The following is a 23,057-nucleotide window of genomic DNA, read 5'->3' on the forward strand; positions in this document are numbered from 1 at the left end:
ACAACTTACAATCAGAGAACAATCAGGTGGTTTGGATTAGCAGATACTGTCTTGGGGTGGGGTGGAGAGGGGGAAGGGGAAAAGAGAGGACAGGGAAGTTGGTACTGGTGCTTTCTCCCAATCCTGCCTCTTCCTACTTCTGTACTCCAAACTGGGGATAAGAGGGGAATAAGATAGAAATGAACACTCAGCTGCACACCAGTACCTGCAGTAAAAAGGCACCATCCTGCTTTTGTCCACTATCATTCACCAAGGAAACCATTGAGGCAGGCTATGTTAATTAAGGCCAATTTATAAAAGAGTTGCGGCTGCTGTTTCTACATGGTTGGGAACCCCAGACTCAACTAGTAATATTTACTGACCTACAATCACACAGTGCAGGTGGATCATGTAGCAAGTTCCTAGGACAGCATTGCTGGTGACATGGGAGGTAGGGTACGTGATCTGCCAGGCCTCTGTAGTTGCTGAAGCAGCAACCATGCAGGGCCTACGCTGATGACATAAACAGGCTTCTGTTTTGCCCAGTGTAGGCCATCAACTCTGGCTACACTTATTCTTCTCTGTTACTAGCACAATACAAGTAGACCCCCATTTTTGACCAGTGTTGGGGGTCACATGTGCAGAAACTTGATGCTATTGGACAGTCCCGTCAGAATGTAAATACAGTGGTACCTCGGGTTAAGAAATTAATTCGTTCTGGAGGTCCGTTCTTAACCTGAAACTGTTCTTAACCTGAAGCACCACTTTAGCTAATGGGGCCTCCCACTGCCACCGCGCTGCTGCTGTGCGCTTTCTGTTTTCATCCTGAAGCAAAGTTCATAACCCGAGGTACTATTTCTGGGTTAGCAGAGTCTGTAACCTGGAGCGTCTGTAGCCTGAGGTACCACTCTACTTCAAACTTTATGGCATTCACTTGGGAAGACACCATAAAGGCCTCATTCCCCTGCAAAGTGAAGCATCACGTGTTGAGTTCAAGACCTGCTCTTGATCTTACCTCACAAACCATCCTTAAAATGGGAAAAATGTGTGAACAGGGTCATTGCCACTAATAAAGGAACCAGTTGAAGGGAAAAAAGAGGAAACATGAAAACTGAAATAATAAAAGACTGACATAACCAAAGAGGAATAAATACAGAGGGAATGTGCTCAAATCCTCTTGTGATAGAGGAACATATCTGCCCGAATGTTTAAATGAATGGTATTTTGGGATCATTATTAAAAAAAGGACCCATCATTTCAAGAGAGAACCACCTGCAAGGGGCGTCATTGGGAAAGACTACGACTTGCAGGATGGAGGGGAGGGAGAACCAGGGCAGGTCACTGTAACTTAAGTAAAGGAATCAGCCCACTTGACAGGGTCTGGTTGCCATTCTGAAATTTGAAAGAGAAATCAACTTGTGAAGGTTTGTAGCAGAGAGGAAGAACTGGAAACGGTGCAGCCAGAACACTAAGCTTAGCACGAAGTGAGCCCAGTGGGGGAGGGAAGAGCTCAAATTCCTACGCGATGGCTCCACATGCTACACCATGGGCCATTCAGGATCACACCCCAAAATTGCACATGCCAAGAGAACCTTCCTATGCACTGAAGTTGGTGTGTTTCACTTTCTTACAATGCTCCACACACACAGCCTGACTAAAGACATACAGAGACGACATGAAGAAAGGTACTTTGTTAATCGCGTGCCAAAATCATGTCTTCCTACAACATTACAGGCCCTAATGCAAAACTTACCATCTAGCCTGAGGTATTTGAAGCCACGGTAAGCAAAATAATCTTCCATTATCGTCATGAGGGAGGTCATCTGACAAAAAAGCAGCACCTTGTGGTTGGTAGCTCGTAACTTGGGAAGAATCCGATCTAGGAGCTCAAACTTCCCTGAAGCACGGTACAGGTCGAGCCTGGTTCAGAACATGAGGAGGAGAAACAAAGAAACTGTTTTCTTCTGGTATAGTGGCTTTTAGCATTCTGCCTTCAGGGACCTGCTTTCACATCAATTTATCTGCGAAGCAATGCTTGTGTGTTTGCGATGGAAGTCTTCTATGTTCAGTGGATACTGGGATTTCTTCAAGAAGCACAGCAATTTTACACAAAGCCTGGCCCTACTGGATCTCCTTTTTAACTGTGTGAACTGACAGTGTGGCTCAATCAATCAATCAATCATTTATTTACACTCTTGTCTTTTCCCCTAAGGGACTCAAGGAGGCTTACAGATAAAAATAAGAACTGCTAAAAACACGGGGGGAGGAAAAAACAATTAAACATTGATAGAATTAAAACTATATACAAATATAAATCTATTAAAACCGTGCCAATAATCACAACAAAAAGCAACACGGCACCAGCCCTTTCACTAAAAAGGCTCTAGAACATAACTAATACTTCTATACAGCTTCAGGTTGCAGGGAAAGGTTGCCATTAGTGTTTTTCAGGGGAAAATGTTAATCATAACTAGTCTTCTAGCTGTGGGGTCCCCAGGTGCTCTCTGGGTACCTCAAAGTACAGCCGGTACTTTGATACGTGACTGAGAGCAACCAACCTTGAAAGCCAAAGACAGAAGGATTCTGGAACATACCAGAACCACAAATCAACACGGAAGATGGAACTACAAGACAAGTGGGAAATTTACTTAACGGTTAAAAGGAGGGATGTGAACACTAGGAACAGAATTGTGAGGGCTTCTGTAAGCTAAAAACAGGCAGGCTAACATAACACTTGGCAAGTGTGGGTGCCCAATGATGAGAAGAGGCCTGGTCTTTCTCCTGGACTCACCAGAACCCCTCAATGAACAATAGAGGGTTTTGGGGTTCTGAGGTGCACTTTGAGCCTAACCAAAATCCTTTGAAGAGAAAGCAGTGAGTGATCCCACAATAACTCAGAAGCGGCCTGTCGAATGCCTCTGGAAGCTCACAAGCAGGGCACAAAAATCTCCTCCTCTTCAGCATTTGGTTTCAGAGATTACCCAAGAAAAACATGCACTTCCTAAAATTCTTTGTGGTGGCCAACTTACCCTTGCACAATGCCTCCAGTGAAGCCCAAGTGCTCAGAAAAGGATTCCTACAACAAAACATAAGAAAGCCAGTCTAAGCATGAACAGAACAGGCCGAACAATATTTCAGAGATGGTTTCCTCTAAGAGATAATGGTCCACGTGCTTTAGTAACATGCAAAGAGATAATGGTAATCAATAATTGACTTTTCAGCTATCATAACCATTATTATGACAATTTTAAAATCTAAGCACCCTACAAATAAATTGATGCTTCAGTTGGGTTTGAAATCTTTTCCAACGAGGCATAAATATCTACAGAAGAACAAGAGACAAGCATCACTGGATTCCACATCTGTAAGCTTTCCATATAGATTCCAAGATTCCATCTTTAAGCCCAGGCTTTGCCAACCGGGTGCCCTCCATATCCTTTGAACTAGAACTATGATGGCTTTGCTGACTGCAGTCAATGGGAGTTAACAGTCCCAAGCACATGAAGGGCACCAGGCTGGTAAAGGCTGATGTTGTCAAAGTATTGCACTATACACAACCACATTAAGAGCCTACTGGACCAGGCCAATGGTCCATCCATTCCAGCATCCTGTTCTCACAGTGGCCAACCAGATGCCCGTGGGAAACCCGAAAGCAGGATCCAAGCACAAAAGCACTCTGTCCCCCCTGCGGTTTCCAGCAGCTGGTAATCAGAAGCATTATTGCCAACAACTGTGGAGGCAGTGTAGCCATCATGGCCAGCTTTTGATAACCCTCTCCTCCATGAATAAGAACTTAAAAAGAGCCTAAACAGTTAACTTTTGGATCTTCAAATTGTGGGGTAAACAGGGGTGGTGGGTGCATGAGTGTGGAGAAGGAGCTGCATTCTTACTGAAACTATATTTAATATTCTCACAGGAAGTCACAGCAGAAAGAAATATGCAACTGCATGTCAGATTTTCCATGTACATGTACATGCACAGCAAAGACACAGCATTGAGGAGGTTCCAGAAGGTAGAATAAGTTGGGGGAGCGGGACAGAACTGAATAGAAATGGTGGGTCAATCTAATGTTTATGAGACATCCCATGCCCAAACTACTTTGTAGGACAGGAAGCAGAACCTGTGGTCTTCTAGATGATGTTTGACTACAACTAACATCCCAAACCATTGCCATTTTGGCTGGGGCTGATGGGAGTTGTAGTTCAACACCATGGGGGGGCTGAAGTCCCTCATTTCTGCTAAAGAACAAGTATTCCAGCAATACTTTTGGCCCACCATTGCTAGTTACCCTCATTGAACAGGCTGAAAATGTCAACACCAAAAACATTTCTTTACCTCTATGTGCTGAAACATGTAGGGATGGTTGCAAATCTTCCTCAGCTGCATAATAGTGTTCATGAGCGTTTTTGTACCACCTTTCCCCTGGAAAAATAAAGACAGCACTACTCAAACATTTCTTCCTAAGTGAACTACAATTATTGATACCAATGTGAGCAAAACCTAAATTGGGAGGGGTGTTAAACTATTTATGGCATATTTCATCACTGTGCTTCCTAATAAATCTATCATTTTCTATCTAGGGATTAAACCATGGAACAAATGTTGGACAGTACAGGAACCATGGCAGAGACCTTCTTTTGCCTTACTTCACAAAGTGTGTGTTTTGTTTTGGCTTTTTTGCTTGAGCAGTGTGCAACCCGATAAGCTAACTACATAATTCCATGAAGGTGCACCTCTTCACAAAAATTATTCAAGCAACCATGTTGCAACATCACGTTTTAAAAAATGAGCACCACTACAGGAAAGCTTCTCACCCTGATATTGCTACAAATTTTGGAACTAGTAAGAAATTTTAAAATTATGTTTCAAAACAGTGTTATGGTCAGATACTATTATTGTTCATTCAATGGCTTGTGTAAAGAGAGCTGATGTTTCTTCATCATGAATCTGAAGGCCCTCAAGAGCCCAAACCCAAATGCTTTAGTAAAATGGCTGCCTTCCCCTCTGAAAAAACATTGTCTATCATCACAACAATCCTTGCATGAAAAGAATAAAAACACTAATTGACTAGACCTGGCAGTAAGATGCCCATCCTTACTGTACATTAGAGAAAAAGGCTGAAATCCAAACCTTTTTGTCCTTCTCTGATCCATCCGTAAGCAGCACTCCCTTGGCTTGCATGTGTCTATAAAGTACCCTTTGTAATGCAGACATATCACACTTAATCACATATTCCACCTGTTGTGAACAGAGAGAGGAGATATTAATTCATGAAACTGCATTCACAAAGCATGGATCCAAATAACCTTCCTGAGTTTGGAAGATTTCATTGCTTTCAGTGTCTTCAGACTTGTGGAAATCTTTGAGTAGCCGTATTTGGGGGGCGGTTGGGGAGAAGGTTCTAAGTTCAATCAATCCCTGGTACCTTTAGGTAGGGCTGGAAAAGTTGCTCTGTCTGAAACCTTGGAGAGCCTGTGCTAGTCAGTGTATACAGTACTGAGATAGATGGACCAATGGTCTCTGACTTGGTATAAGGCTTTCCAAAGAGTCCCCACAAATGGTTCCTTGTCATCCTGGAAAATAGGGGGGTGCCACAGGGTTCTGTCCTTGGATGAGGAATAGAGGGGATGCTAATCAAATCTGCAGACGACAACAAACTGGGAGGGGTATCTCATATTTCAGAAAACAGAATCAGGATGCAAGATGGCCTTCACAGATGGGAAAACGGGGCCCAACCCAACAAAATGCTTTTTAACAGGGACAAATGAAAGGTTCTGCACTTAGACAGGCATAACCAGGTGCACAAATTTAGGATGGGGGACACATGAGGCAGGGGGTGGGGTGGAAAGATTTGGAGCAGGTCCAGCTTGTTTCCTGAGCTCCTCATTGCTACTGGTGGGGATGGGAGGGAAACAAAGCAGAGAAAGGTTTTTCCCTTCATTCCTGCCCCATTTTAAAATGCACTTTCTACTCTCTAATTGGTCAGCAGCATTAGACTGGGAAGCGAAGGGAAATAAGCAGCTTTCTTCTCTCCTGTCTTGTAAAAAGAGAGAAGGAAGCTTGAATTTTAAAATGCATTTCCCTCCCTCTCTCCTTCCCCTCACAGCTTCAACACAGCAGCAGCAATGAGGGACAGGGACGAAAGGGATGGGGGTTTGGTGACATGTAAAGGGAGTGGTGGTTTTGGCAAGCTGTGAGGGGAAGTTGTTTTTTGGGGTGAGCTGGAGGAAGGACTTTGGGAGGCACGTTGTACAGCGAAGTGGGGCTTCATGAAGCAGGAGAGTTTGGGGGTATAAAGGGAGGAGGGGGATTTTTGAGGGGTTAAAGAGTAAAGGAAGGATTTAAGGGAGGTTGAACAGGCATAAAGGGAGGGTGAGGTTTGGCTGGGTGCAAAGGGAGGGAGTTGGCGAGCAATGTAAGTAGGGGCACAACCCCTAGTATATTAAAAGATATTTTTAAAACTATATTAATATTAATGTATTTCTGGAGCACCCTTTCACAGAAAAGAGCTAGTAAGAGAGCTGCTGGGCAAATCCTAGGACATAGCAGACAACCAAACAGAGCTGGGGCAGATTTGAGTACCACAATTTCCCCTCCAGAATAGTGTTTATAGTCAGATTAATTTCTTAACAGGTTGTGTTAAGGCATGCACCTGTATCCACCAGAGTTTGCAGACTCGGTTTTCAGGTATTGGAACTGTGGTGGCTGAACAGTTGGCTTTGTAATCTCTGTGGTCATACCCACCGAGTATGTCCAAAGATTCTATGAGACCAAACAAAAAAAATGTAAGTTCTCCATGGCCATGTCTGTTTTATAAGGACGGCTTGTGTTGCAGAAAGGTGAGAAAGAGCCAAGCCCTATACAATACCAACATGGAAATATGAAGACCTTTGAGCTGGAAACACCATGGTGGTGGTGAATCTCTCTTAGTTGTTTAGCAAGAACTACAGAAGTTATGAAAGGGCCCCAAACTTCCTGACTGATAACTCCTCCGATTGCACTGGAAGCCGATATTCATGTACGCAGCCTGGGAGTCATTTTGGACTCACAGCTGTCCATGGAGGCACAGGTCAAATCTGTGTCCAGGGCAGCTGTTTACCAGCTCCATCTGGTACGCAGGCTGAGACCCTATCTGCCTGCGGACTGCCTCGCCAGAGTGGTGCATGCTCTGGTTATCTCCCGCTTGGATTACTGCAATGCGCTCTACGTGGGGCTACCTTTGAAGGTGACCCGGAAACTACAACTAATCCAGAACGCGGCAGCTAGACTGGTGACTGGGAGTGGCCGCAGAGACCACATAACACCGGTCTTGAAAGACCTACATTGGCTCCCAGTACGTTTCCGAGCACAATTCAAAGTGTTGGTGCTGACCTTTAAAGCCCTAAACGGCCTTGGTCCAGTATATCTGAAGGAGCGTCTCCACCCCCATCGTTCTACCCGGACACTGAGGTCCAGCACCGAGGGCCTTCTGGCGGTTCCCTCGCTGCGAGAAGCCAAGTTACAGGGAACCAGGCAGAGGGCCTTCTCGGTAGTGGCGCCTTCCCTGTGGAACACCCTCGCACCAGATGTCAAAGAGAACAACAACTACCAGGCTTTTAGAAGACATCTGAAGGCAGCCCTGTTTCGGGAAGCTTTTATTGTTTGATGTATTATAGTATTTTAATATTCTTTTGGAAGCCGCCCAGAGTGGCTGGGGAAGCCCAGCCAGATTGGGGGGGGGGTATAAATAATAAATTATTATTATTATTATTATTATTATTATTATTATTATTATTATTATTATTATGTAGCCAGCAGATCTGTCAGAAGAGAGCTCTCCTGGAGGGCAAAATTTGGCACTGCATGCAGATGTGAGGATCTCAACTGCATGAAAGGATCTCATCTACCCTATACATAATATAGGGATCTGTGATGACACTGACAATGGTGATAAGTTACAGTGATGCTGAGATGAAGGCAATTAGGTCAACTTCTGCCAAACAACATTTGTTTGGGATTCCTCTATGGATAAATTTTCCTTAAGTCATCAACTTTAGGATGGTTGTTGCTGTTTGTAAAACTCATTACAGCAGGTCTTTCTGATATCTAATAGTCAACTGGACATCATGTGATCTCTCCTGGGTCAGATGCAAAGGAAGCAGCTGTTAGCAAAAGTATAAGGAAAGATTGAATCAAAAAGACTCAGGACATGCCCCGTTTGTGATCTCATTCTGAAAGGGAAGAGGTAGTAGTCAGTGCAGCTCAACGGAGTAGGATCCAACCATGCCCTGGGAGAGATCAAATACCATAACTGAATCAGAAAGCTCTTATTCTATCAGCCTATGAGTTCTACACCCCTGATCTAGGATGCAGATCACAGAATACACCAACCAAGTAAATTCTATGGCCTTTAAAATGGGTTTGTGGGAAGGGATATTTTGTTTTAGTATGCAGTTCGTTTTCATTTTGTATTTTTATGTTTTGAACTGCGCTGTGATCTTTGGATGTGGTATGTGTGTGCATTCAGAGTGAAGGACAAAATACTGCCAGAACTGTTCGTTCCACACTCATTTTTTGTCATCTTTCTTTTCAATTAATCTTGTGTCAAGCCCTACAGAATGAAGACAGCTGCACCAAAAGGAGGGCTTCATTTCCTCCCACAAACTATGCAGTGCTCAGATTTTTCTCTGCAACCACAAGAGCTACAAACAGAATCCTAAATCCACAATCCTAAATTCTAGACAATAGTCAGCAAAAAAGCCGCAACAAGTCAAAAGCACACAGAGGAGCATCTTAAGCCTGAAGTAATGAAAGATGTCTTTAGTAGCAGTACCCCAGCCTTCTTTGAAATTACGTGAATGGTCCATTGATACAGACCAAGCTTTATTCTGAGACAAGCCATTTATTTGTCTAGTCTTGTACTGTACATTCTGTTGGTGGCTCTCCAAGTTTCCAGCTCTAGGTCTTTCCCATCTCAGCTACCAAAGAACCATTTTAGTTTGGTACTGAACTGCCACTCTACTGAACCATCACGCCTCCCGTGTCCCAAGCCTCTCTACAGTCTTTCCTTGATAAAACAGAATCTCCAGCAGCCCCTTCAAAACAAGTGAACTAGGAATGATGCCACGCAGAAGAACTTGCATATGGACAACATGATATGAAAGATTCTACTAAGAGCTGGAAAATTGCCTGCTTTTTAAGTGTTACCTTTTCAGGCAGCTGTGCTTCTACCTCCTTCTTTAACCTTCTTAGCAGGAAGGGACGCAACACTTTGTGCAAACGACGGATAATCAGAATAGTTTCTTCTTCATTTAAATCCACCTGTTTTTAGTTGCATGCAGATTCAAGGAAACAAGTGTTATTTAAATATATTTTCCCAACATCACTAGAAAAAAAGTATGATCACTTTCAAACAAAAAGCCCATACTATCATTATTAAGTATAATGTTAACAATAAACAATAAAACCATGAACCAAAAAAATTTCATTTCACTGATTCATCTCTAATCCCCTAAAATGATCACCATCGCCGTAGCAATTACGCAATCTCACATATCAATAGATAGATAAATGCAGCAGGGTTGAAGAAAATCTTTGAAAGCAAATCCAAACTACCAAAGAGCTGTAAAATGGTCAAAGAGGGCACAGTGCTTAACCTCTCCTGCACCTGATGCTTCCCCTACAACCCCCTTTCCCAGCAGGGGTTCCAGGCAGCCTTTTTGCTGCAACAGACATGAGTGCTGTCTCTTAAGGGAAAAGCAGCAGGGAACGGAAGGGTGAAGCTTTAGTAGATTCCTCCTGCCATCCATTTCTCTGTTTCAAATTCTACAGCCCCTTCGCTGATTGACAGCAACCTGGCTTCAGAGAGGCAAGTCTGCTTAATTTGGCCCCAAGTCACCATTGGTTACGGATACTCTAATTTACCAATCTGTAACCTTGACTTAAAATGCTGTGAGCATCAAGATTACAACATGGCAAATTAGAGGGAACTTCTTGCATAGACTGAAAAACAAAATAACAGACTGTAACAGCACTATAAGTGTATATATATATATATCCATCCACTTCCCCCAAAATAAACTCTCACATTTCCCCCCTCTCCCGCCTTCACATACATGCTGCCACGGGAGGAGGAGGGCAGGAGTGAGGGAGAAATGGTACAGTTCTCTTAAAGGGCTTGGAATGAGGAAAATGTTCACCCAGAAGTCAAACCAAATGTAATCACAGGGAAAATGTGGATCTTCTATCCCTATTCATCTTCTGCCCCAAACTATTTGAAGTGTCAAATGCACACGTACACAAAATTGGCATAGTATTTTAAAACTCTACCTCAGAGTGAGCACTGACATTTGAAATGCAAAATATTAAAAACAAACACCAGAAAGGTGTTTTTCTTTAGCAGTGCCTTCTGCTATGGGTTAATTGCAGTCCCATCGGTACTTACTATATTGAACAATACACAGTGGAAGAGAGGCCTTGGAAGGAAATTCACCATTGCATATGATCAGAACAGCATGCTGCATGCATGTATACTAAGACAGTCAACAGCGAAGTCAATTCTAAAAGTAAATGTGGCCTAACGCTTGAGCTCACTAAAAGAATGTACAAAATGTTAGAAATGTTGTGCCAACTGACCTAATCATTGCAATAAAACTATTTGGAGTCACACAGAATCACAAGACTCTAATAAATCAAATTGGTTAAAAACAGTATTATTATTTTTTGTATGACATCTGTATCACATTGTGACACCCTAAAGAAATCCAACCCCCTCCCCCTAAGAAAAATTAAATAAATACTGGTAATGTTTATGGGTGACTGGACAGTGCGAGGAGGGGAAAGTGAAGGTTGCAAAATTTCATGGGACCAACAGGGAATGACTCCAGAGCCTGGAGTGAAAAACCCTGGGTGAAAAATGCTGGTAGATGCTTCTTCCTGCGCTTACCTTTTCTCCAGTCATGGCAAAAGGAGCATTAAACCACTGTTCAAATGTGCTACAGCTCTTGAAGATAGTTGGAAGGAGAAAGTTGAGCAGAGCCCATAGTTCAGGCAGCTTATTCTGTAGTGGAGTCCCTGTGAGAAGCAGACGACGTGGAGCTACATAGTGTGTATTCAGGACTTGGGTTAGCTTGCAATGGTGGTTCTTCATTCGGTGACCTTCGTCAACAATCATGTACTTCCAACGAATCTGATGATGCAGGACAGGAACCAAATCTACTTAAGAGTTTACTTCTCAGGTATGATTATTAGGCTTTCAATACAGTACAGCTCACCCCACAGCCAGGTGATAGTTTGGATGTAGCTAGGTATCTGTTAAACTAGTTCAGTTTTAATTTGCACCTAAGAAAAATGCAGGGGAATATTCACTATGCCACTAATTTGTAGAAGCAATATAACAGGTAGAATCAATATAATGGAAATACTGAAGACGGGGAAATTCTCACCATCCTCAAATGCTCCAGAGAAATGGGACTTCTGAAGCATCCCACATAGGCTATACTAGTGCCATGGCTCTTGTGAGCAATTACTCAAATGTAATCATGATGAGAAAGTTGTGAATTAGCCCTTATTAATACCCCATCTTGGCAACATCTCCCAGGCCACTGCTGTTGCTTTATGGCAAAGGGTTCGATGACTGCAGTTGAAGTTAATGAGCCATACAAGGCAGCTGACATGTGAGCTGACAAAAGCCGTTATTTGCTTTTGTTCTTTCAATATTGCTTTTTATTGAAAAAATAATAAGGACATAACATAACAGAGCACATGCAGTGTTATTCATGCAACCAAGACAAACCGCAACCAATGAGCAAATAATACTGTACAGGTGTTACTGCAGCAAAAGTATCTCACCCAAATGAGAACTGAGAAGCAAGAGATTGCATATCATATTCAACCACAGTACCATATGCAACAAGTGCCTTTTGCATTAGCTGAATTACTCTTCTTGTTAAAAAACCAACATATTCACACGTACACTACACTCTTTCTTTCTCCCTTTCATTATGGGAGAGACGGGTATCTGCTCTTAATCAGAGAGGAGAGGGGCATGCCACTTTGAATTGCTTCAGAAGGCATAACTGACATGATCCATCTTGAAGATCAAGTGACTAGGAGAGGAGACACCACAGTTTAATTCAGGGATGGGGAAACCTGTGGCTTGCCAGATGTTGACTCCAGTTCCCATGAGCCCAAGCCAGCATTGACGGTGGTCAAGGAAGGAACATCTGGAGAGCCATAGGTTCCCTGTCCCTGGTTTAAAAGGACAAAATAAGCAAGGGTCCTCCATTTTTCAGTAATCAAGAAAATGTTATGCATGGTGGGGGGATGTTGTAAATGCTTCATTTATCTGTTTTTCTAATACTAATAATGTATATTACTTAACGTTGGTTTTGCAAGAAAAGCTGTTTAATATTGTCTATACCTTTAGGATACCACAATGATTCATTTCTAGAACTAATGGGAAATCAACACACCAGCAAATCCTGCTTTCAAATAGGAAAGCCTCACCTTTGCAAGAATGTGCTTATCTTTGATGATATATTCATATGTAGTGAGCAAAACATTAAACTTCCCACTTCGAAGCTGAGGTACAAATGCCCGCCTTGCAGCCGGAGAGCCCTAACAAAAAAGAATTAAGAAAAACTAAGCACAGAATTTGGAGAAATAATTGACATTTGTGTTGCAGTTGTGGCTGTGAAACCCCTGACTCTGTCTGGCTGAGCTACAACATGAGCATTCCTTCTTTTCTTTTTTTTATATAAAAATAATATTTATTAAGTTTTCCATTTTAACCATCCAAAAAACCCACATTAAAACATTCCAAATTATAATACAATAAAAAAGCCAAATATTCAGGCCAAATTATATATCTTTGGGTGTCTTCCCATGCTCTGAAGTTTGGGGAGTGACGATCTAATATGAGCATGAGCATTTTAGCAAAGTTGTTTTAGCAAAGAAAAGCAAACAAAAGACAGGGGCTTTGTGGGGCTGGCTGAGGGAAACCTAGATATAAGGAATGTAGAGCTGATAGGCTGGAAGGAATTATAAGAAAATCAGACACTGCACAAATCAGCAGGAACAGGAAAGGTAAATTAAAAAGGAGCACTGAAGAAAAAGGCAGAAGGTACAGGGAGATGACTGAGAAAGAAGGGTTAATGGAGAAGGGCTGATGAAGATACATACCACTTAAGGAAACAGAAATTTCATTTTCACACACAGGTCTGAGGGATTGTGGGGGGAAGCTGTGTGTTATTTGCAGGAAAGAAGTTGAAAAGCAAGAGGCTTTGGGGGAGGGCTGACAACTTTGGGTCACAAACAAATATGCTGGACGTTGGAAAATAAGAAGAAAAAAATAAGCATCTTCTCTCTTTAACTTTAGAAGAAGCTTTTCTGTAGCAGTCCTGTTACACTGATGGGCAAGAGTAGTTTAAGAAACGGGAAGGTGACCCCGCCCCCAATATTATGCCACAGTTGTTTCTGAATGTACAGGGAAATGCAACAATTTGCTTTCAGTCAGAGGATGCTGGGGAATCATAACTGACTCATCATTCCATCTTGACAAATTTGAAATGAAAATCTGAACCACAATACTTGCCTTGTATGAGACTTTAACCACAGAAGGAGCCCACTTATCAAATTCATATGCCCAGTTTGAGAGAGTTCTAGAACAGAACAACAGAAGGACTCCATTTTATATAGTCACGAACTACACATAATACGAAGATTGGCAGTTTAAAAAACAAGAACTGCATACAACCCCTTTAAAATAGCACATCAAAAAAGCGCATTACAAATGTGCATTCACAACTGCCAGTTTATCGGGTGATTTGGTCAGCTGGAGATAAGAGTCAGTTTCACCGATCCTGAAACAGAGTTTGACATGCAAACTTGTTTTTCAAGCAGCCATTTGTTTTATTAGCAAAGCTCATGTAATGCTTTTGCCGTCTCTCTTGCAAATACTGCATCAAATAACGATATGAATTATGGACCTAGTTCCTCTTAAGAATAGAACACTAAAAGCTTTGGAGGAATAATACAAAGCAGACTAGTTCCCAATGGCACTTCAAATACAGTATTTACACATTTCATAGCACTTTTTGACTTCTGATCACCTGATTCAAATCAATCAACTATATAGTTACACGGGATCAAAGAACTGAATGGGATTAATCTGGCCTAGTAACTTGCCTCAAAAAGTGGCCATGCAGTGGTTAGTGCAAACCAGCTTTTTGCTAAGTCTGAGTTAAATCATACTTCCAGCATTATACCAGCCACACTCCCTCAGCGATTTCTTGCAATGCTTAACAGGTCTAATCTTTAACACTCCCAATTCTGAAAGTTATTTATACTATCGCCACACATACTCTGCTAGTCTCGCCCTGTTTCTATCAAGTTTGCTGAATTTGGTGACCATATTTTGTTCATATTTCTGCACGAAGCAGACCAGCCCAGATGGCTGCATTAGAACTATAATGGTGATATACTACAATAAGATATTTTGCATGAACACAGAAGCGTTTGAATGTGACAATCCTTAAGTGGCAGATGGATCCAATAGGAATACTTACGACAGAGGTACTATAATGAGGAACGGTCCATTGATACGTTTGTGCTCCATGAGGTATGTAATTAAAGCAATGGTCTGGATTGTCTTACCCAGACCCATTTCATCTGCCAGGATTCCATTTAGATTATTATTGTACAAGGATACTAGCCACTCTAAACCTTTAATCTATGGGAAAAGAAAAAGAAAGGCTCACACGTTTCTGGACAAATGGAGAGAAAATACTGTCAATACTTGCTTCCTCTTTTGCAATTTTAAGCACATCTACACCCAGCACAAGTGCCTAAGCTAACACCGCTCTGAAGAAAAGGGCCTTGCTTTCAGTTTCTCACCTGATACTGCTTGAGGACACCATTCACCATGAGAGTGGACTGTTTGTCCACCCTTTCAGTGACTGCATGAGCCACAGCGTAGTAAGACTGTAACCCCCTTGCCAGGGCTTGAGACACTCCGTACTCGTCATCAACATCTTGCTTTGCATTCCTAAGGGAAAAAATGAAAGAGGTTGGGGAAATGGGGTTAAGAGTGAGAGAAAAAATGAGAGGGGGGGGGGTAAACTTGGATCATATACCTAACTGGCAAAACCCTTACTAACTTGTTGTTGTTGTTTAGTTGTTTAGTCGTGTCCAATGTCCAACTCTTTGTGCCCCATGGACCAGAGCACACCAGGCACTCCTGTCTTCCACTGCCTCCCGCAGTTTGGTCAAACTCATGTCAGTAGCTTCGAGAACACTGTCCAACCATCTCACCCTCTGTTGTCCCCTTCTCCTTGTGCCCTCAATCTTTCCCAACATCAGGGTCTTTTCTGTTCTTACTAACTTAGAACATTTAAAAGAAAACTTAACCTTTTATAGTGACAAAGACAATTGGGACTTCCGGGTTAGCGCCATCGGCTAATGGCGGATTCCCTCCGAGCTGCGGAGGGAATCGGCTCCGCAGGATCCGGGTCTTGCCGCTGCGGCGACGTGGGGACCCTCAGAAATCACAGGCGCTGAAGCCTGTGAACTTGGTGACTCGACGGGCACCATTTGCGCCCCCTCGACCCGCGAAGGAGCCTTTTTAAAGGCTTCGGAACAGGGGACGGGGTGAGCGGCGCGGTGCTGAGAGTCGACTGCTTCTCCTGCGGAGTGAAGCCGCATGCCATGGTCGGAGAGCGCTGACTTCTTCTTGTGAACAATTGGACTCTAAAAGCAATAACCCGTGAGTAATACGGAAATTGGATTCGTAAAGAAAAAAAAAATTTTTATTTAGGCACGATCGGGGAAGGCGCAAACAGGAAGTCCGTCTCCCCGTCTTATAAATAATCTAAAGCAAGGACTAGCTAAGTAAGGTCGAGAGAATTTCTTCTTCTTTATTGGGTAAAAGACATTAATTTCACGATTTGGCAGTATAAGTAATTTTACTGGAGGATAAGAGCTAATTTTGAGAGCTGAAGTGCCACCCCCCCGGACCCGGGAGTGATCCGCGAGAGAGCCTGTTGAGGAGATATAGAAGAGTTTGACAGCTGTCAAATTAGCTGTCAAGAAGGAAAAAGAGAACTTTGTTTCTGCTATCTCTGCTGGATATATTTGCTACAATTTGGTTATATTTTGTTGAAAACAAGGAAGAACTGATACAAACTAACTTGATTTTTGGATTTGAACTGGAAGGAATATAAAGTAACCAAAATCCCTCTAGAGGAGATTTTGGGACATTACAAGAATGGCTGAAGGAGGAAAAATTCAAGCTAAATTGGACAGAGTGTTTCTTCTCTTGGGAAAGTTACAAGGCCAAATTGATGTTTTGGCTACAAATGTTGCAACTCTGGACTTAACAGTAAACAAATCCATTGAATTTGATAAGGACTTGACTCATGAAGTCCATGCAGCTGGACAAGAAGAGAAACTTGAAAGATTTGAGAGTGTGGAGAAAGAGATATATGTTGTTTCTGAGGAAAAGGAAGGAGGAGATATAATGTTGCAGATGACAAAGGAGAGCCAGAGGCCTGACATGATGGCTACAAAGGAAAATAAGTACTGGATGATGAAAATCTGTTTTGAATTGAAGATTGAAGAATGGAGAGATCTCCTTATGTGGAGATCTGAAGACCTATGGATTACAAATTTGATTAAGGTGAAAGTTGGAGCTTTTGGGACATTTGAATCATAGAATCATAGAGTTGGAAGAGACCACAAGGGCCATCGAGTTCAACCCCCTGCCAAGCAGGAAACACCATCAGAGCACTCCTGACATATGGTTGTCAAGCCTCTGCTTAAAGACCCCCAAAGAGGGAGACTCCACCACACTCCTTGGCAGCAAATTCCACTGTCGAACAGCTCTTACTGTCAGGAAGTTCTTCCTAATGTTTAGGTGGAATCTTCTTTCTTGTAGTTTGGATCCATTGCTCCGTGTCCGCTTCTCTGGAGCAGCAGAAAACAACCTTTCTCCCTCCTCTATGTGACATCCTTTTATATATTTGAACATGGCTATCATATCACCCCTTAACCTCCTCTTCTCCAGGCTAAACATGCCCAGCTCCCTTAGCCGTTCCTCATAAGGCATTGTTTCCAGGCCTTTGACCATTTTGGTTGCCCTCCTCTGGACACGTTCCAGTTTGTCAGTGTCCTTATTGAACTGTGGTGCCCAGAACTGGACACAGTACTCCAGGTGAGGTCTGACCAGAGCAGAATACAGTGGCACTATTACTTCCCTTGATCTAGATGCTATACTCCTATTGATGCAGCCCAGAATTGCATTGGCTTTTTTAGCTGCCGCGTCACACTGTTGGCTCATGTCAAGTTTGTGGTCAACCAAGACTCCTAGATCCTTTTCACATGTACTGCTCTCAAGCCAGGTGTCACCCATCTTGTATTTGTGCCTCTCATTTTTTTTGCCCAAGTGCAATACTTTACATTTCTCCCTGTTAAAATTCATCTTGTTTGTTTTGGCCCAGTTCTCTAATCTGTCAAGGTCGTTTTGAAGTGTGATCCTGTCCTCTAGGGTGTTAGCCACCCCTCCCAATTTGGTGTCATCTGCAAATTTGATCAGGATGCCCTTGAGTCCATCATCCAAGTCGTTGATAAAGATGTTGAATAAGACTGGGCCCAAGACAGAACCCTGTGGCACCCCACTAGTCACTCTTCTCCAGGATGAAGAGGAACCATTGATGAGCACCCTTTGGGTTCGGTCAGTCAGCCAGTTACAAATCCACTGAGTGGTAGCATAGTCAAGACCGCATTTTACCAGCTTCTTTACAAGAATATCATGGGGCACCTTGTCAAATGCCTTGCTGAAATCAAGGTAGGCTACATCCACTGTGTTCCCTTCATCTACCAGGGTTGTAATTCTGTCAAAAAACAAGATCAGGTTAGTCTGACATGACTTATTTTTCAGAAATCCATGCTGACTATTGGTGATCACAGCATTCCTTTTGGACTTAAAAGGAGTAAGAAACAAGATTCAGGCTCCACTTTTAAGTATGGAGGTCTGGCTGGAAGAAATATGGACCCTATCGGGACAGAGCTTCTCCGAGATCTGGTGTTTAATATTAAGGACTACCAAAAAAACCGGCAGAGAGGAATTGAGAGAGAATTAAGAGCCTCGGACGTGAGGTCTCCAGGCTGATAGTAGACTAAGACTGATGGTCATTTGTTGGGGATTGAAACAGGGAAAGGGGGGGTGGGGTTTGGGAATCCAAAGGGTGTAGAATAATAATCTGTTTTTTTAAATTTTGTTTTGTTATTAGTATGAAAATTGGGGAATTCGTGGAAGGGAATTTGGGTCGACTTTAGAAAAAAGTTTTAAGAATGAGCACTGATGTTTAAAAGTTAAAATTGGTTTGTTTTTTTTAAATGAATTAAATATAAAAAGGTCAAAAATTGGGGACAAGAACTTGTTGAATTAACAATTTGAATTGGAATATAAGAAGGGGAGGTGTGGGGAAGTCAGGGAAATATGTTATTGAAAATAAGGATTGTAAACTTTATGTGTTTTTAACTTTTTTGTTTTTCTCTTTTTGATTTTTTAATGTATAAAGGTGGAAAAACTCAATAAATATTTTTTTTAAAAAAACAAAGACAATTGTTTGTTTGAGCAGGGTTATTGGTTGGTTGGTTTGCTGTGTATTTTTTTGTATAGGATCAACCTAAATGTGGAAGATAAGTGTTTCAGGTTGGAAACTGGCATGACAAACCTCGGTTTTTAGACATCTCGGCTGCTGAACATTTCAGCTGCCAAACGCCAAAAACTAGGAAGTGAATGCTTCCATTTTTAAACATGCCTCGGAAGTCGAACGGCATCTGAGGCGTGTTTCTCAATTTTCCCCATTGAACTTGCTGACAGCCCTTTGATCCTTGGTTTTTAAAATGTTTCGGAAGTCTGATTTCCGAAACAGATTACATTCGAAAATCAATGTTCCACTGTACAAGGACAGTGAGGGCAGATCTAACTCTACACAGCACCGTGGATCCCCTCTTCTAGGATCATTCAAGTGATCTATAACCTGCTTCTCTCTTAGGTGAATGACTGGGGGATCTGATGCTGCTGCTGTGCTATATTTTTTAGCCAATTAGTTATATAAGTTATTTTTATCCTTAGCTTATTGTTACTGAAATGTATTGCCTCTTTTACTGTAAATCAGCTTGCGATGAAAAATTTGTATGGTGAATAAATTAAATAAATAAACATTCCCTTAATTTTTCACAAGTTATGACTCTATTTAAAAATAATTGTATTGTATGTTACTGTGCACTAATTTTCACTTTCTGTTGGTTACCTTGAAGGCCTCCTGTCAGCCAGAAAGGGAGGCTGAAAATAATTTACACAACCAGACCCAGCTACTAATCCTGCATCTATGGTATCCCTGATACCTATGTGTATATGGGGTGGAGAGTAATAGGTCCTTTCCCCAACTCCTATCCTTTTGGGGAGGGGAGAGAGAGAGAGAGAGAGAGAGAGAGAGAGAGAAGGAGAGAGAGTCTTCGACTCCTTGACTGTAGATGGAAAATTCTTCCTTTTGCCCCTTTGAAAGTGGACTGTAGGAAAGTTAGGGCAAGAACAAGAGATATCAGAAGAAGGGTAACCTCTGCTCAAGCCTTTCTGCTCCTGGCATTCAAGTCTTTGTGTGTGTTGATTTCAGACACTTTGGTAGACTTACAAGCACAGACCTTGCCCTCTTCTACTTGTGGGGTGAACTTATACATTAGAATCACAGAATTGTAGAGTTGGAAAGGACCCCAACAGTTATTTGGCTCAATTATCCCTGACAAGATAACCTCCCTACCTCTGTTTAAAAACCTCCAGTGAAGGAAGAGACCAACACCTTCATCTGACACTTTCCCTTATATTTAGAGGGAAACCTGAAAGATAGTTGGTAACATAAACACGGGGGGATGATGTGAGCCTTACTCAATAATGTGCCTTGCATCCACTTCAGATACATCATCGCTATCTGGATCTGGAATTTTCTTCTTCTCTTCCACAGGTAAAGCGGACTGAGAAGGCTGTGGTTGTTCCTCTTCCTCCTCCTGTCAGAAACAGAAACTGCATCAGTTTTGATACATATACCAACGTAAAATCAAAATGCTTTCAATGCTGTCTTAATTAGAAGGACAGTCTGCTGAAATACTTGTACACACTGACCAACCGCAGGCAAAATCTCAAGAACCACAGCCTGTGTATATCGTAATATTTAACATGGAATTTATGTAGATACAATTTGTGGGCATTGACCATGCCTCCACAGCAGTCTTCTGGCTTATCTGCTACATCTGCACAGAACGCGATCAAGAAAATTATGTGAAAGCTGAGCCATTCCTTCATACCTCTTCTTCCTCTTCGGATCCGCTTTCTTCACTGTCAGATCTTGGTGCTACTTCATATCTATTTAAACAGATATTAAAATGGCTAATATGGATAACACGGGGGGAAAATTAGATAGGAACAAGGCTGGAAGGGGAAAATGCTTCTCTGACAAACAAGCAAACTCTAAGTTCACCCCAAATCAAATTTTCTGTTTCCCTACACAGTGAGGGAAGCTCTGACTTGGAATTTCCAAACTAGGGCAATATTGCTGAGTGGGAAAATCAAACAAAGAGAACACTTGCCCTGTCACATGCCATCCAACCAAAGGAAGGTTTCATGAATGTGAGCCCCAAATACATACGAAGAGCCCTATGGGATCAGATCAAGGCCAGCATCCTTCCCCCCCAACTGTGAACAGCTGGAGGCATCTGAGATGCCTTGCTAGATACTGGTAGCCAGATTTACTGTCTCTTTATAGGGAAGCTTGATTTAAGCTAGTGGTTTTCAACCTTTTTGAGTCCACAGTGCCCTTGACCAACCACATTCTATCTACGGCTCCCCCGTGGTAGCCATGTACACTGGGGTTCCATTACAGGGGATTTTATGTAGGGATTTCCCTGTTCCGCCCCCATCCCCCCCCCACATTCCGCCCTGCCCCACCCCACCCTTTTTGGGTGCGGTTTTTGATGTGCATGTAAGTGGGAACAGCAGGAGGAGCAGCAGCATGATTCAGGCTGGACTGGGGTGGGGAAAGAGACCAAGATTGATCGATTTGCAGATATGCAAGAATGATGGCAAGAGGGAGGGAGGGAGAAGGAGGGCCCTCCCACGGCATCCCTGACCAATCGCTGTCACCCAAGGGTGCGAGGAACACAAGTTGAAAACCTCTGATTTAAGCAACTGAGGCTTATAGCTGTTGCTATACCAATTATCCCCTTTTGAAGACAAAACTTACAAGCTAGCTTTTCTTAACAATCAAAGTTCAGAAGTAGTGGATAACCCCATGAATATGACTTTTGAACAAACAAACAGGATGCAGTTACAAGGTGCTAATTTCATGGCAAAATACAAAGGATTAAATCTGTTGGCAACTTACCCAGGATTCATTTCTAACCAAGTATCCAGTTGTCCTGCTTTCGGTGCATCCGTGCCAGTAAGAATTTTCCCACTTTCTACATGGATCACTTTGACAGGTAGGTCACTCATTTGGCTGGTTTCATCCAAAGGCTGAAAAAACACAAATGTGTGTTAAACTTATTGTTTTATATTCCCACAGTACAAAAAGTGAGGGTCCCCAATGATGGTACTGTTTATGCATCCTTTTTAAGAAAAGTTGGTTGGTCACCTGGCATGTAGGATCTGGTTGAGATTCCTGCATTGCAGGGGTGGACTCTCAAGGTACCTTCCAACACTATAATACTATGGAAAAAAATGGCTTCCTGAGAGCTTTTACGACATAGTGGACACTTTGTTGGACAAGGACAGGGAAACTTGCACATTCCTGCAGCTTTTGGAGTGCTTCACATATGTTTGATTAGAATAGACAAAGGGTCAGAAGAAATTAGTGAGTACATGCAATGCTGTCTCTACGCCCTGCTAGCATTTCCCACTTGGCCTGGGAGAACAGCTACAAAAGCTGAGGCTGCTGAAACAAACTCTTGGGTTGGGGTACTGTTTAGGGGCTGTTTTGCTGTTGCTGTTATAGATATTAATTTTTTGTATCTCTATTTTTAGATCATATTATGATTTATATGGAAACTGTTCAATTTGGTTGTGTATGTTTGTTTTTATAATAATTTTTATTTAAAATAAATTTGGTTGTGTATGTTTTAATGTGTTTTATTTATTATGACTACTTTTGTTATGTGTGTAATTATGTAAATCTTCTCACGTTGGCACACAAATAAAATTATGATGATTATGATACTATCTAAATGGCTGAAAATCTATGGTCTGTTTGCAGTGAAGCTGCAATAGGGAAGCAGCTGGCAAATAAGGACCAGGAGACTTGGACTGAAATGACTACAGCCAACTTATTTAGAGTCTGGGCTTTGATGGTCCTCTCATAAGCTGGATGTTTCTCATACTGAGCCTTAAGCAGTTTTATATCATTGTTACTTGTTTATACATGCAATTTATTCTTTGGCTTCTTTTAAGTTGATTCTTCAGCTCTTTTTTCCCCACAGTTTCTTGTTGAATTCTAGGTACCATTTCTTTCATCTCCAACCCTTTCATGATATTTTCCAAAACCTTCATGTTCTTTGCAGAGCTAATTTTTCAAACTTAGCTGTATTTCAACATGGTGGTGAGTCTCCTTTTTAAACTGTTTCTCCATCACTTTCAACACATTGACAATACTCTTGAGGTCATTTTGCGTGAGGCGGCACTTGTGTGTTTCCTGTTTAATTTTCAACAACAAGTTTTCAAGCTTTTTCATTAGTTCATCTTTCTGCTTAAGCAGCTCATTTATTTTCTGCTCAATTGTTCAAAAGCAGTTTTGCAGTTTCTTCTTTGAACCTCTCGGAGAGCTGGTGCTCAAATTGCCTTTAACCGCAGTGAAACAGCTATGTTCATATTAAGCTTCACTGGCAGATTTCTGAAGAACAATCTTTGTTGAAAAGCACAAAACCATGCTAGTTGAGGTTTTTTTAATATGGGCAGCAGGCAACCCTAACTTCTTCAGGCTAATGATTCTGCTGAACCTCCCAAGAAGCAGATATTGAAATATGATCATATAAAGCTTGTGGAAAGCCCC

The 23,057-nt window shown here is 42.1% G+C and overlaps 1 protein-coding gene across 20 annotated transcripts in view; it reads right to left on the reverse strand.

The window, feature by feature from the left end:
• SMARCA4 (SWI/SNF related, matrix associated, actin dependent regulator of chromatin, subfamily a, member 4) overlaps nucleotides 1-23,057 on the reverse strand; it is a 69,030-nt gene that overhangs the window by 17,474 nt on the left and 28,499 nt on the right. For all 20 annotated transcript variants that reach the window (XM_053370849.1, XM_053370850.1, XM_053370851.1 and 17 more), the window contains 13 exons: nucleotides 21,399-21,529; nucleotides 20,323-20,380; nucleotides 19,907-20,025; nucleotides 14,854-15,004; nucleotides 14,526-14,689; nucleotides 13,553-13,619; nucleotides 12,466-12,576; nucleotides 10,904-11,146; nucleotides 9,166-9,279; nucleotides 5,110-5,217; nucleotides 4,315-4,401; nucleotides 3,009-3,055; nucleotides 1,733-1,899 (listed from right to left, as the gene is read on the reverse strand). In XM_053370849.1, the coding sequence (XP_053226824.1) occupies nucleotides 1,733-1,899; nucleotides 3,009-3,055; nucleotides 4,315-4,401; nucleotides 5,110-5,217; nucleotides 9,166-9,279; nucleotides 10,904-11,146; nucleotides 12,466-12,576; nucleotides 13,553-13,619; nucleotides 14,526-14,689; nucleotides 14,854-15,004; nucleotides 19,907-20,025; nucleotides 20,323-20,380; nucleotides 21,399-21,529 (1,567 nt within the window). The remainder of the gene's footprint in view (nucleotides 1-1,732; nucleotides 1,900-3,008; nucleotides 3,056-4,314; nucleotides 4,402-5,109; nucleotides 5,218-9,165; nucleotides 9,280-10,903; nucleotides 11,147-12,465; nucleotides 12,577-13,552; nucleotides 13,620-14,525; nucleotides 14,690-14,853; nucleotides 15,005-19,906; nucleotides 20,026-20,322; nucleotides 20,381-21,398; nucleotides 21,530-23,057) is intronic.

Source organism: Podarcis raffonei, chromosome 17 (genome assembly GCF_027172205.1).
Source record: "Podarcis raffonei isolate rPodRaf1 chromosome 17, rPodRaf1.pri, whole genome shotgun sequence".
Classification (NCBI taxonomy): Eukaryota; Metazoa; Chordata; class Lepidosauria; order Squamata; family Lacertidae; genus Podarcis; species Podarcis raffonei.